Genomic DNA, 15,312 nt, shown 5'->3' with positions numbered 1-15,312 from the left:
CGGGTGATGCCTTCTCAGAGTCAACCTCCTGTGACACCCTCCCAGAGGCAACCTCAGTTGACACCTTCCCAGAGTCAGCGTCCTGTGACACCCTCCCGGAGCCAACCTTGGGTGACACCCTCCCAGAGTCAACCTCATGTGGCACCTTCCCGGAGTCAAAGTGGGAAACCAAAGCAATCAGTACCATTTCCAACATCTGTATCTGGAAGTGGTACATTAAAAAAATAATTCCTAGTATGTTTCTACTTACTCTTCATTGTTTTAAATAATTTGAAAATTTATTTTTCTGAAAACCTTGCCACTTTATATTTCCTAAAAAAGCCATGGCATATGTGTGGCATACCAATTTTTAACTTGTTGTTTTTCAGCTTCCAAATCCTTTCTTCTTTTTCGTTCTACTTTGCAGGAACCATATTTCTGCTAAACCAGCCCTCATCCTATAGGGATTTGCAACAGGGAGAAAGAATAGGACATTAGAAATTTGGGAGATCTGTTTTCTTCCTGTTTATCAGTGTTTCCTGAATAATAGATTTTACACTGGTAACAATACTTGGTTTTAATATTCCCCTACTTTTTAAAACACACTCCAGAAAAACTTCGTTGTCTGCTGTCTGGTGTGTTAACACTCAGGGTTCTGGATTCCAGTTCTTTGAGCTCTATACAAATGTCCCAAACTTCTAGCACCAGCTGAGAAATACCTATTGTTAGAATTCTGAGTGTGAGATCCACTGGGCCAGTCCTACCATCTTCTAGGTTCAACTAACCCCAATCTTTTCCATTTGCTACTTAGCTTCATGAATGTAACCATTTTTTTTGCAATTAGTAGTTCGTATTTAATAGCCAATTAGTAGCGTGGTGTCTACCTTAACTTGCTCTTTTCTTCAACTGCTGTTTACCCAATTACTTATATTTAATTATATCCCTCCAAAATCACTCATATGGTTTCCCTTTTTCTGACTGAGCTCTATTATAGTACTAATCTTGATGTAATGGATGAAGCAGAAGTGAGGAGGCATCACATGCTTTATTTTTTTAATTTACTTTTAATTTTCAGGGTTTTTTTTTTGTTTGTTTTTTTGTTTGTTTTTTACCATTGCCCTTCACTGTCTCTGGAAAATTACTTAAACTTATAGACAGTTTACTTCAGAATAAGGTGGGATAATAATAATAGTTCTCTTTCAACATCTGGGTTCCTCTGGTCATAAAATGAGATGAAGCACAGCACTATTCACAGCAGCAAAGACATGGAATCAACCTAGGTGCCCATCAATGGTGAAATGGTGTATTATTATGATTCTCTAAAGGGACAGAACTAATGGAATACATACACACACACACACACACCCCACACACACCACACAGAGAGAGAGAGTGAAAGAGGAGTTTATTAAGTATTAACTCACACAATCACAAGGTTCCACAATAGGCCATCTACAGGTTGTGGAGCAAAGAAAGCCAGTCTGAGTTCCAAAACTGAAGAACTTGGAGTCTGATGTTTGAAGGCAGGAAGCATCCAGCATAGGAGAAAGATGTAGACTGGGAGGCTAGGCCAGTCTCTTTTTTCACATTTTTCTGCCTGCATATATTCTAGCTGTGCTGGCAGCTGATTAGATTGTGGCAACCCAGTTTAAGGGTGGGTGTGCCTTTCCCAGCCCACTGACTCAAATGTTAATCTCCTTTGGCAACACCCACACAGACACACCCAGAATCAATACTTTGTATCCTTCAATTCAATCAAGCTGACACTCAATATTAACCATTGCAAGTCCACCCCCTGTCAACTTGAACCCATACGCCTCTCTTGAGATCATGCATAATCTTCAAATAAAGACAATAATACGGTCATGATTATGCCTAAAATAATACAACTATCCTTCGTACAACTGGAAACTCACCAATCTCCAACCCAAATACTATTACATAAAATTAACAATACTTAAATGCTGATATGAAGTCAATAAATCTAGTTACATGATAAATGAGAAAGGAGATAAAATGAAGATATTTTCTTAGTGCAAGTGTATACATGCACAAAAATGTTTTTATCAAAAGAAGGAGGAAATACTGATGACAATTTCAGTCGTCGTTTCTGCAGCTGGTCACGTGGTCATGGCTGGTATTGATGATTACCTTCTACTACCCATTCTGTATTCCCTTTGCCTTCAGCAAGCACCTTGGCAGGTCCTTTTTTTTTTTTTTTTTTTCTCCTGGTGGAGTGACCCAAAGCTTCATTCCTGAAGGGTCTGGATCATTTGTAGTCTTGCCTGGATTGGGCTATTGTAGTTTCCCATTTACCTTAATCACAGGGCATGGCAATACTAAGAGATGCCCTTTATTCCATGAATACTCTTCCTTACCTCGATTGTGGAGTAATAGACTGATTTCGTCTTAATAGTCTGGGTAAATCACCCCAGCGAACGCTGTAACTCCCTTCTTAGCCTGTTGACTTAAAGGTATGAGGAGCACAAAGTGCCCAGGTGGCAATCTTAACTTACAGTTTCGTGGAATCATTGTTGTGTATCCTGGTGCCAGCATTCCTCCCTCTGGAACTAAGACCTCTAGGCCAGCAGAACATAATGTCATGGAAGAAGGAAGCAAAAGTGTTGCTAGTGGATCACTATGGGTAATGGTGATTGGTGTCACTTCCACCCCTTGATTCCTGGAGCCATGAATCCTGGCTGTGGGAGTAACAGTACCATATATCGGATGCTGATTCAGAGCATATACCGCCTTGTAGAGAACTTTGCCCCAACCATGAAAAGTATAGTCACCTAGTTGGCATTGTAAGTGTGACTTCAAAAGGCCATTCTCTCATTCTATCAATCCAGCTGCTTCAGAATGATGGGGAACATGGTAAGACCAGTGAATTCCATAAGCATGAGCCCACTGCTACCCTTCTTTAGCTGTCAAGTATGTGCCTTGGCCTGAGGCAATGATGTGTGGAATACCATGATGGTGGATAAGGCATTCTGTGAATCCACAGATGGTAGTCTGGCAGAAGCATTGCTTGCAGGATAGGCAAACTCATATCCAGATTAAGTGTCTATTCCAGTGAGGGCAAACCTCTACTCTTCCCATGATGGAATTGGTCCAATATAATCAACATGCCACCAGGTCACTGACTGATTACCCTGAAGAATGGTGCCAAATCAAGGGCTCAGTTTTGTTCTCTGCTGCTGGCAAACTGGGCACCCAGCAGTGGCCTTAGCCAAATCAGCCTTGGTGAATGGAAGTCCATGTTGCTGAGCCCATGCATAACCTCTGTCCCTGCCACCATGGCCATTTATTCATAGGCCCATTGGGTGATGATGGGGTGGCTGGGGAAAGAGGCTGAGTGGTATCCACAGAAAAGATCATCTTATCCACTTGATTATTAAAATTTTCCTCTGCTGAGGTCACCTATTGGTGAGCACTCACATGGAATACAAATATCTTCACAGTTTTTGACCACTCAGTGAGTTCCATCCACATACCTCTTCCCCAAAATTCTTTGTCACTGATTTTTCAATCATACTTCTACCAAGTCCCAGACCATCTAGCCAAACCATTGGCTACAGCCGTGAATTAGTATATAATTGCACATCTGGCCATTTCTCCTTCTATGCAAAGTGCACAACCAGGTGCATTGCTCAAAGTTCTGTGCACTGGGAATGAAAATTTCCCTTCACGCCTGTCCTTCGGAGATGTCCTAGAAAGCGTTTGTAGTGCTGCAGCTGTCCACTTTCTGGTGATGCCTGCATATCATAAAGAACCATCTGTGAATCAGGCCCTAGTCTTCTCTTCCTCTGTCAACTGATCATAGATAACTCCCCATGAGGCCATTGGTGCAGGCTGGTTAAGAGAAGGCAGAGTTGCAGTAGTGGAGACCATGGGCATTTGAGCCACTTCTTCTTGCAACTTACTTGCACCTTCAGGACCTGCTCGAGCTTGATCACGTAAATGCCACTTTCATTTGATAATGGAATGCTGCTGTGCATGACCTAATTTATGGCTAAATGGGTCAGGAAACACCCAGTTCATGAAAGGCAGTTCAGGTCACATGGTGACTTGATGACCCATAGTCAAACATTCAATTTCCACCAAAGCCCAGTAACAGGCCAAGCGCTGTCTCTCAAAAGAAGAGTAGTTATCTGCAGAAGATGGCAGGGCCTTGTTCCAAAATCCTAGGGGCCTCTGCTCTGATTCACGTATGGGCGCCTGCCAAAGGCTGCGAACAGCATCCCGATCAGCCACTGACACCTCAAGCACCATTGGATCTGTGGGGTCATATGGCCCAAGTGGCAGAGCAGCTTTCATCATTTTTGAAGGATCTCTTGCAGAACCTTATCCTGTTCTGGAACCCACTTAAAACATGCAGCTTTTCGGGTCGCTTGATAAATGTGCTGGAGTAACACACCCAAATGAGGAATGTGATGCCTTCAAAATTCAAATAAGCCCAGTAGGTGTGGTGCCTCTTTTTTGATAGCAGGAGGGGCCAAATACAGCAACCTATCCTTCACCTTGGAAAGATTATCTCGACAGTTCCAACACCACAGGATCCCTAGAAATTTTACTGAGGTAGAAGGTCCCTGAATTTTAGTTAGATTAATTTCCCATTCTCTGGCATGCAAATGTCTCAGCAATAAGTCCAGTGTGTTTGCTACTTCCTGCTCACTGGCTCCAATCAGCATAATGTCACCAATGTAATTTTCCAGTGCAATATCTTCTGGAAGTGAAAAGTTATCAAGGTCTCTCCGAATAAGATTATGACATAAAGCTGTAGAGTTGATATACCCCTTAGGTATAATAGTAAGGGTATATTGTGAGCCTTGCCAACTGAAGTCAAATTGCTTCTCGTGGGGCTTTGGACAGGAATGGAGAAAACAATTTTGCCAATTCAATGGCTGCATATCAGGTACCAGGAGACACCAAGACCAGCTCAGCCATGGAGACCCCAACCCAGAAGCGCTAGAGGAATTGAAGACAAAAACACAGAAATAGAGTCCAAAGTGGGAATCAGAGGCTAACGGCCTTCAGAGCTGAGAGCCACGAACAGAGTTTGACCCACATATTTATTGACAGCAAGGCAGTGCAAGCATTGCTTCTGTAGATTATAGATTAACTGAAAGCATTCCTTATGGGAAACAAAGCATTCTCAGTGAGGAGCAGAGAAACAAGCTCTGGCAGATTATCTGCAGCAAAAATATATTGTTAAGGTGCAGACCACTCCTGCTATTGTTTGTGGTTTGAGCAGTTTTCAACTCCTGGCAGGCCAGATGTTCCTTGTCCTGCTCCAGTAAACCAACAACTTCTAGTAGTGCGCATGATAGCCACCATGAGCATGTCACATTGCTGCAGAAATCCTGTTTATGGCCAGTTTCTTTAAGACCTGTTTATGGCAGGCTTAGGGATTGTTCCCTGCATGTCTCCCTTTCTGTTTTTGCAAAGCAATAAAGGCAAAGGCGTCTTTTTTACAGTGGGCTACTTCTCGCAGAATTTGGGATCCGCATCTGCAGACTACACAAAGACAACACCGATTAAAAGCACAATCATCATTGAAATCACAGAGCCTCCAAGTGTCTTGATCCATTTTAAAAGGAGGTAATCCATCTGAAGCTTCTTCAAGCACTTCAGTTTCTGGCATTAGTGTCAGATGTGCCTGAGGGGCTTGAAATACTTGTTCCTTCAGTTTCACAATATCCAAAGATAAACTTCCAGTATGACCCTTTAAATGTCTCAACACTGTCTCACTCATGCTCAGTTTCATTATACAAATGAGGAGTAATGCAAAAATCAGAAGTATTCCAGTCACATTGTAACAGCATTCTAAATTCTAAACTAGTTACTTGATCTCCTAGCCACATTACAATTTGTCGGAGATCATTGATTTGATTAGCTAATTTCTGGTCTATATTAGTTTGGGAATTCCACAGCAGAGTAGAATTTTTCTGCCAATTATTTACATAGTCTGCTGTTTGTACTGTAGAATGCAAAGAAACTCCAGCTACTGTGGCAGTAGCTGTGACAGCAGTCAATCACATAATGATTAAAATTAAAGTAGCAATGAAACACCGAGAGTGCCTCAAAATCTTTTACATTTCAGTAATAATATGCACAGAAGGAGAGGCTTTCCAAGGATGGGAAAGCTTTACAGGTATCCATACTCCTTCTACGGCTCTTACGACTAAAATAGAATGATCAGTATTGTACAAGGAAGAATTCACACAAGAAGACAATATACATTATTGACAAGTAACATGATGATTAGGGAGATCAAGTTTTGAATTATCCACTACAAGCAGGAAAGGGGACTTATTGTCAGTCTCGACATGGCTGCAACCGGGGAGTCTTTGGGTGCCTCCCAAAATCTCTTCCTCAGCATCTGGCTCATGATAAAGTTTCAGGTGTCTTGGTGGTATCCAAATTGGCCGCTGGTTTTGGCCTGGAGAAACACAAGCATAGCCTCTACCTCATGTTATTATTTTATCTATTTCCCAAGTTTTTATTATTGGATCTCTCCACCAAACCAGTTGTTCTGCTTCTGTCTTTGCACTGGTTTCTGTAGATGCCGTTCAGCATCTTGCCGATAGGCAGGCTCAAAAAATTTAAAGTCAATAATGCTAGATTCAATTGCATATGTGGAATTCCCTTTTTGTTTTTGTAACTGCTGCTTTAGGGAGAGATTCATTCTTTCCACAATGGCTTATCCTTGTGAATTATATGGGATGCCAGTAATGTGTTTAATATTCCATACAGAGAAAAATGTAGCTAGAGCTTGGCTACTATAGCCTGGGGCATTGTCCATTTTAACTGAATCTGGAATGCCCATGACTGTGAAGCATTGCAGAAGATGCCGTTTAACCTAGGCAGAAGATTCCCATTTGACAGGAGCCCAAACAAAGTGAGAAAATGTATGTATACATATATGTACATAAGCCAATTTACCAAAAGAAGGAACATGAGTGACATCCATTTGCCAAAGAGAATTAGGTTCCAATCCTCGAGGATTAATTCCTCCTGTAAAAGATGAGGAATGCACCATTTGGCAAGTTGTGCATCATTAGATAATAGCTTTAGCTTATTTCCAGGTTATGCTGTATCTGCATTTGAGACCAGAGGTGTTAACATGAGTTAAATTGTGAAAGTGTTTAGCATTAGGTAATGCAATAGTAACTAGGTGATCAGCTACTTGATTCCCTGCAGTCAAAGTTCCTGGAAGAGGTATATGAGCCCTAATGTGAGTGATGTAAAAAGGGTGCATTCTTCTCCTAACTGCTGTTTGAAACTGGGTAAATAAAGTCATCAGTTGCTCCTCTGTGTCGAATTGTAGCTGAGCATTTTCAACTAACTGTGTAGAATGAACCTCATATGAAGAATCAGAAATTACATTGACAGACATCTCAAAAGCAGTTAGCACCTCAATTATAGCTACAAGCTCTGCTTTTTGAGCTGAAGTTTAGAGTGTCTGGAAAACTTTACTTTTTGACCCAGAATAAGAAGCTTTACCATTACTAGGCTCATCTGTAAAAACATTTTCAGCACCTTCAATTGGTTTAAATTTAATTATTCTAGGGAGAATCCAATTAGTTAATTTCAAAAATTGAAATAATTTTGTTTTTGGAAAGTGATTATCAAGAATACCTAAGAAGTCAGCTAGATGGGTTAGCCAAGTAAGACTATTTATAAAGGCCTGTTGTATATGTGTGCCTTCATAAGAGGGACATAATTTTTCCATGGTCATATTCATGTAATTTAACAATATGAGTACTCCCATTTCCTATCAGAGTAGCAATTTGATCCAAATAAGGAGTTAGAATCTGTGAATTAGTATGTGGAAGAAAAAGCCATTCTACCAAGTCCTGCTCTTGGACAATAACACCAGTAGGTGAATGCTGAGTTGGAAAAATCAATAAGTCTGAAGTCTTTTCTGAATCTATTCTGTTTATTTGAGCTTTATGCACTCGCATCTCAATCAGCTGTAACTCTGCCTGGGCCTCCTTTAATTGCCAAGGGCTAGTGAGATGAGGATCTCCTCTAAGGACAGAAAATAGATTACTTATGGCATAGGTAGGAATGCCTAGAGCAGATTGTATCCAATTAATGTCCCCTAGTAATTTTTGAAAGTCATTTAATGTTTTCAGTTGATCCCTATATATGGTTACTTTCTGTGGCACAAAGGTAGTTCCATTTACTAAGGTCCCCAAGCAGGAGTAAGGGGTAGTAGTCTGAATTTTGTCAACAGCTATATTAAACCATGATGGGAAATCAAGTTTTGCAAGTGGTAATAACATTGGAGTAATATTTCCTGAGTGGAGGCAGCACAAAGAATATTATCTATATAATGAATAATGTAACACTGAAAACTTTTTATGAGTAGGTTCAATTGTTTGTCCTATATAAGTCTGACAAATTGCTTGACTGTTTAACAAGCCTTGTGGCAACACTTTCTAATGAAAATGCTTATCAGACTGCAAGTTGTTTACTGCAGGAATTGTAAATGCAAACCACTCACAGTTTTGCTCAGCTAAGGGATAGTAAGGAAAGAGTCTTTTAAATCTATAACCATTAAAGGCCAATTTTTTGGAATAATAGCAGGAGAAGGCAATCCTGGCTGCAATGCACCTGTAGGTTGTATCACTGAATTAATGGCGCTAAGATTTGTCAACATTCTCCATTTACCTGATTTTTTTTTTTTTTTTAGTAACAAAGACTGGAGAATTCCAGGGGCACAAAGTTGGAGCTACGTGTCCTTTTTTAATTGTTCAGTAACTAAGTCCTCTAAAGCCTCCAGTTTCTCTTTACTCAGTGGCCATTGTTTCGTTCAAATTGGCTTATCTGTTAACCATTTTAAAGGTATAGGTTCTGGAGGCTTAACAATGGCTGCCATCAAAAATGATATCCTAAACCTTGATGAGAATTCTGCCCATCTGCTTGAAGTGGTTTCTTTAACCCTTGTAAATTTTTTCCTAATCGCCTACCAGGGACATACCCCATTTCATGCATCATATGTTGACTTTGAGGGCTATAATAGTTGTTCTGGAATTAACACTTGTGCTCTCCATTGCTGTAATAAATCTCTTCCCCATAAATTTATACGTACAGAAATTACAATTGGTTGTATAGTCCCAGATTGTCCACTGGGTCCTTTACAATGCAAAGTATAACTGCTTTGATATACTCCAGGGGCTTTACCAACTCCAACTATGTTAAATCAAGCGGATTGAATTGGCCACGCCGATGGCCAGTGCTGTAGAGAAATGATTGAAATGTCCACTCCTGTATCTACCAATCCTTTTTTTTCCCTGAATAGTTATTTCACAGGTAGGATGTTTATCAGTAATTTGATTTACCCAATAAGCTGCTTTGCCTTGTTTATTAGTGCTTCCAAATCCTCCTGTTCATTTAGTTTCACTTTTCCCCATTTCAACATATGGCACAATCTGGAGCTGTGTTATATGCTCTCCTGGCTCTGCTTTCCAGGGAACAGAAGTAGATATAACAATCTAAATTTCCCCATTGTAATCTGAATCAGTGACTCCTGTTTGTACTTGTACCCCTTTTAAATTTAAACTAGACCTGCCTAGAAGTAATCCTACTGTCCCTGCTGGCAAGGGTCCGCAGACTCCTGTTGGCACATTTTGATGAGATTCCCCAGGCAGAAGGCTCACAGTTTTTGCACAGCATAACTCTACTGCAGCACTACTGGTAGTGACGGGGGACAGGCATCGTACCGGGTGAGGTAATGGCCTGAGTTGGGAATCCCTGGGTTTGAAACGGGGCGCGGACGGGTCCCTCATGGCGTTTCCTGAAATTGGGTTCCCTTCTTTATCAAACTTAGAGTGACACTGATTAGTCTTGTGTTTTCCTTTTCTACATTTTGGACATATTTCAGACTCAGCAGTTTTCTTTTCTCCCCCAGTTGGCGGCCTGACTTGCTGATTTTTTCCTACTTTCTTTTTTAGTATGACCATGCTTCCCACACTTAAAACAAGCTCCAGGAAACAGAGTATTTCCTTTACCCATTCTCAGTCCTTCCATTGCCCAGGCTAGCAGAGTAGCCTTAATGCAGATTACGTCCAATATCATCACAAACTTTAATGCAGTGAACTAAATGTAGCTTTTCCTCTAATAGGTTGCAGAGTGGCTTGGCACTCAGGATTGTTGAAAGCTAATAACCGCAATACTATATCCTGAGCAGCTGAATCTGCAATCACCTTTTTAAGAGACTCCTGTAACCTGGCTATAAAATCTGCATATGGTTCTTTTGGTCTCTGTTTGACAGCACTAAAGGAAGGGTATTGTTCTCCTCCTGAAGTGATTTTTTTCCAAGCTCTAATGCACAGTATTCTAAGCTGCTCTATGGCATCGTCCTGCATGACCACTTGTGCATCTAAACCAGCCCAACTACCGACCCCCAAAAGTTGGTCTGCAGTTACATTAACTTGAGGTTGGGCCTGGGCATTGTGAGCAGCCTGAGTGGAATCTTCATCTGCCAATCAAGTTTTAAATTGTAAGAACTGTGCAGGACTTAGACAAGCTCGAGTAAGAGCACCCCCGTCTGTAGGAAACATCCGACTGGAGACAGCAGCATTCTTCAACAGTCTCATTACAAAAGGAGAACCTGGTCCATATAGATTAATAGCTTGTTTAAATTATTTAAGTTTCTTAAAAGGAAAAGGCTCAAACGTAGCTATAATATTCCCCTGTTGATCAGGTCTGTGTATTCTAACAGGGAACTGTCAAACATCCATATAACCCTCTTGTCTAACTTGCTGGATTCCTACCTGAATAGAATTGAGAGCGGTCGCTCGAGGCACTGCTCGAACAGTCACTAGGGCAATTACTTGTTATCCAGTGTCCTCTGGAACAGAAAGATCTGGAGGGTCAGACCACTCCTTTTCTTCAAAATAATGAGGGTGTGCAGAGGGGTAGGGACAAACCTCTCCTTCCTTTGTCGCTTTAGCTGGCAAGCAAACCTGCTCTGGTACTTCGTTATACTCTCCTTCTTCCTCTGATTCCTTCTCCTTGTCATCTGTGTGGAAAGGCTCCAAGGTGGAATGAACCAGAGCCCACACTCACCAGACAGTTATAGGAATATCCTCAGCACCATCCTTATATGCCTTTTTCAGTGTGCTGCCTACATTTTCCCAGACCTCTACATTCATAGTTCCTCAGTTTGGGAAACCAGGGGCATTATTTCTCTACTGCACTAAAAAGCTGCATAAGTCAGCTAGTGCTAACGTTCCCTTCCCCTTTTCTGAGGAGCTGCTGAAGCAGACTCAAGTAAGCCTTGTGTCTGCTCAACGCTTGTCCCATTGTTACCCTGATGCTTCCAAGCTCCCCTTCTTACTCACCATGGGGATTGCTTAAGAGTACTTGGGTGTCCTCCAGAATAGTTCCACGTTCTCCAACCATTGCTCTGACGATGCTTCAACCCAAGTTCAAGCCCCCACGTTGGATGCCACTTACCGAGACCAGTTCAGTTGTGGAGACCCCAAACCAGCAGTGCTAAAGGAATTAAAGACAAAGATGCAGAAATAGAGTGCAAAGTGGAATCAGGGGGCTGACAGCCTTCAGAGATGAGAGCCATGAACAGAGTTTGACCCACATATTTATTGACAGCAAGGCAGTGATAAGCATTGCTTGTATAGATTATAGATTAACTAAAAGCATTCTTTACGGGAAACAAAGCATTCTTAGCGAGGTGTAGAGAAACGGGCTCTGGCTGATTATCTGCAGCAAAAATACATTTTTCAGGCACAGGCTGCTCCTGCTATTGTTTGTAGTTTGAGCAGTTTTCTGTTCTGGGCGGGCCGGGTGTTCCTTGCCCTGCTCTAGTAAACCAACCACTTCTAGCAGTGTGTGTGATAGCCACCATGAGCATGTCACATTGCTGCAGAAATCCTGTTTTTGGCCAGTTTCTTTAAGGCCTGTTTATGACAGGCTTAGGGCTTGTTCCCAGCAAGGAGATGTTTTAATTTTCTGAAGCAATGAAACCACATCTGGCACAGCAGCTGCAGTTGGAATCACGACTTGGTTAAGCTTACCATAATCCACTGTCATTCTCCAACATCCATCTGTCTTCCGCACAGGCCAAATAGGAGAGTTGAATGGGGATGTGTTGGGAATCACCACCCCTGCAACTTTCAAGTCCTTGATGGTGGCGCTAATCTCCACAATCCCTACAGGGATGAGTTACTGTTTTTGATTTACTATTTTTCTAGGTAGAAGTTCTAATGGCCTTTCCAACTATAATAGAATTTACTCTACCAGTCAGGGAGTCAATGTGGGAGTTCTGCCAGCTGCTAAGTATATCTATGCCAATTATGCATTCTGGCACTCGGGAAATGACCACAGGATGAGTCTGGGGACCCACTGGACCCACAGTAAGTTGGACCTGAGCTAAACTTCCATTAATTACCTGACTTCCATGAGCCCTTACTTTAACTGGAGGACCACAATGACGTTTGCTGACCCCTCAGAATCAATGTCAACTCAGAGCCAGTGTCCAGTAGTCCTCAAAATGTCTGAACACTTCCCATTCTCGAATGCACAGTTACCCTGGTAAATGGTTGAAGGTCTCCTTGGGAAATGATTGGAGAAAGATTCACTGCAATAATTGTCAGTAATGTAGTGGGATCTTTCCTCAAGGGGACCCAGCCTCCCCTTAATTCAAGGGGTTCTGGGTCTGTAAACAGGAACCCTGAGTCTGGAAATTGATTGGGGCCATGATTCTGTTTTTATAATTCAAATTACTCTTTCATCGCTTCTACCTAGAAATTTTCTGCTTATATAAATTAAGTAGGAATGCAGTAAGTTTCCTATCAATTTCACTTCTGGGAACACCATGATTAATTAGCCAAAGCTAGAGCTCTACACAAGTCAGACTATTCTGATTGCTGTTTTGTCTCTGCTGTCCATTATGGTAGCTATGCCCACCTTGCCTATGATGGTTGAGTGCCACATTTTGGCCCCTGGCACCTCGGGATCCATTTATTCCCATTGTATTTAAATTTTGTAGTTGAGTGACTGCAGTTCCCACTGTTAGATCTGACATACAGAAAAGAGCAATTACAGGGCACTTCAAAGATGCAGGTGCTGTCCTTACAAATCTATATCACAAGGCATCAGTTAAGGGTATGTCTCCTGGATCCTCCTAGCTGGAATGAGTAGATCTAAAGTGACTAATCTGCTCCACCATTTCAATCTCCATAAGTCTTTGGATCCTTTCCTCCACATTAAACCAAGGGACATCAGGCATTTCCAGCTTGCTCACAGTGGGCCATCTTTTAATCCCTATTTCAGCTCACCAAGCAAATAAGCTATGAGAATTTTTTTAACTCCCCAAGCTGCAGCATTGAATGCAGAGTCCCAGCTTAGTGGGCCCAAATTAATAAATAAATTCAGCCTAATCCAACTCTATGTTCCTTCTACCATTATTTCACACCCTTGATATCCATTCCCATGCCCGTTCTCCAGGTTTCTGTTTATATAAATTAGAGAACTCAAGCAGGTCTTTTCAAGTATAGCACACCTCCTCATGGATCATACTCTAACCTCACCTCTAGGGGTCTTTCAGGAATTTAGTCTAGTTGTAGGTCTAGAAGCAAACAGGAGTGTTGGGAGTGGCTCCTGAGGAGAATCAACATTATCTTGCCTGGCAACTGCCTCAGAGGAGGCCACCACTGTTGCCTCAGGCAGCACAGAGTTTATCTCCTCAGACAAAGGTGAAAAAGCTGATGCCAGCACAGGTTGGAGAGGGGATGTTGCCACTACTGAGGATGGGGAAGCTGTTTCTTATGACAAAATGTGTTAATCAGAGTTTACACTCAGTGTCCCAGCTTCCACGTGGTCCTCCAATTCTCTCACTTTAACAGTAGACACCTGGTGAGGCTGTGCATGCACCTTTCATTGCAGGTCAGTCACTTACATGATAAGAACTTGTGTCTGTTGTTCCATAATTGCAGCTCTTTCCCTACTGAAGCTGGGAGATAGAATCTCTGAGTTCATCATTTTATTTCATCACTTTGTCCACTGAACTTAGGAGCAACCAGCAAACATCATTATGTTCCTTGGTGCTCCACATATGGTCAAAGTTATTGTGTCACTAATTCCTCGCCTCTCACAAGTGATGAATTAAGAGTGCCACATCATTTATTTTCCATAATTCTCTAAACAGTTCATGCCAAGGACTATCAGTGTTCTCCCTACTATTACAAGTAGAGTCCTTAGCATTTTTGGATCTAATCATATTAAGCAGTGAAGTCCAGAAACCCCCAAGCCAATGAAAGAACTCCATCCATAATATTATGTTCTTCTAGAACCCCTTCTGGTACCAAAATCTATATTAGTCAGGGTTCTCTAGAAGAACAGAACTAATGGAATATATATTCCATTTGATATGTATGTATATTCCTATATATGTCATATAGATAAATAGATAGATAGATAGATAGATAGATAGATAGATAGATACACACACACATATATATTCCACATATATGGAAGTTTATTAAGTATTAAGGCATGCATTCACAAGGTCCTACATTGGGTAGTCTGCAGATTGAGGAGCAAGGAGAGCCAGTCTGAATTCCAAAACTGAAGAACATGGAGTCTGGTGTTCAAGGGCAGAAAGCATTCAGCATGGGAGAAAGATGTAGGCTAGGAGGCTAGAACAGTCTCTCTTTTCACATTTTTCTGCTTGCTTGTATTCCAGCCATGCTGCCAACTGATTAGATTGTGCCCACCCAGATTAAGGGTGGTTCTGCCTTTCCCAGCCCACTGATTCAAGTGTTAATCTCCTTTGGCAACACTCTTAGAGACACACCCAGGATGAATACTTTGTATCCTTCAATATGATCAAGTTGACACTCAGTATTAACCATCACAAATGGATAAAGAAAACGTTTTGAATATGCCCCATGGAATAATGTACAGCCATATAAAATACCGAGGTCATGTCCTTTGCAGCCACATGAACGCAGTTGGAGGCCATTATTCTTTTTTTTTTTTTTTTCTTTTCATTTTTTTATTATACTTTAAGTTCTAGGGTACATGTGCATAACGTGCAGGTTTGTTACATATGTATACCTGTGCCATGTTGGTGTGCTGCACCCATCAACTCGTCAGCACCCATCAATTCATCATTTATATCAGGTATAACTCCCCAGTGCAATCCCTCCCCCCTCCCCCCTCCCCATGATAGGCCCCCGTGTGTGATGTTCCCCTTCCCGAGTCCAAGTGAACTCATTGTTCAGTTCCCACCTATGAGTGAGAACATGCGGTGTTTGGTTTTCTCTTCTTGTGATAGTTTGCTAAGAATGATGGTTTCCA

At 41.6% G+C, this 15,312-nt stretch overlaps 1 protein-coding gene across 3 annotated transcripts in view; it reads left to right on the top strand.

Moving 5' to 3' along the window:
• The window catches only part of ADAM29 (ADAM metallopeptidase domain 29), a 64,861-nt gene extending 64,633 nt beyond the window's left edge, over positions 1-228 (top strand). For all 3 annotated transcript variants that reach the window (XM_023226780.2, XM_026446710.1, XM_026446709.1), the window contains one exon: positions 1-228. This exon is cut by the window's left edge and continues 2,427 nt beyond it. In XM_023226780.2, the coding sequence (XP_023082548.2) occupies positions 1-228 (228 nt within the window).
• The last annotated feature ends 15,084 nt before the right edge of the window (positions 229-15,312 follow it).

Source organism: Piliocolobus tephrosceles, chromosome 3, assembly GCF_002776525.5.
Source record: "Piliocolobus tephrosceles isolate RC106 chromosome 3, ASM277652v3, whole genome shotgun sequence".
In the NCBI taxonomy this organism is placed as follows: Eukaryota; Metazoa; Chordata; class Mammalia; order Primates; family Cercopithecidae; genus Piliocolobus; species Piliocolobus tephrosceles.
This window is presented reverse-complemented; position numbering and strand designations above follow the sequence as displayed.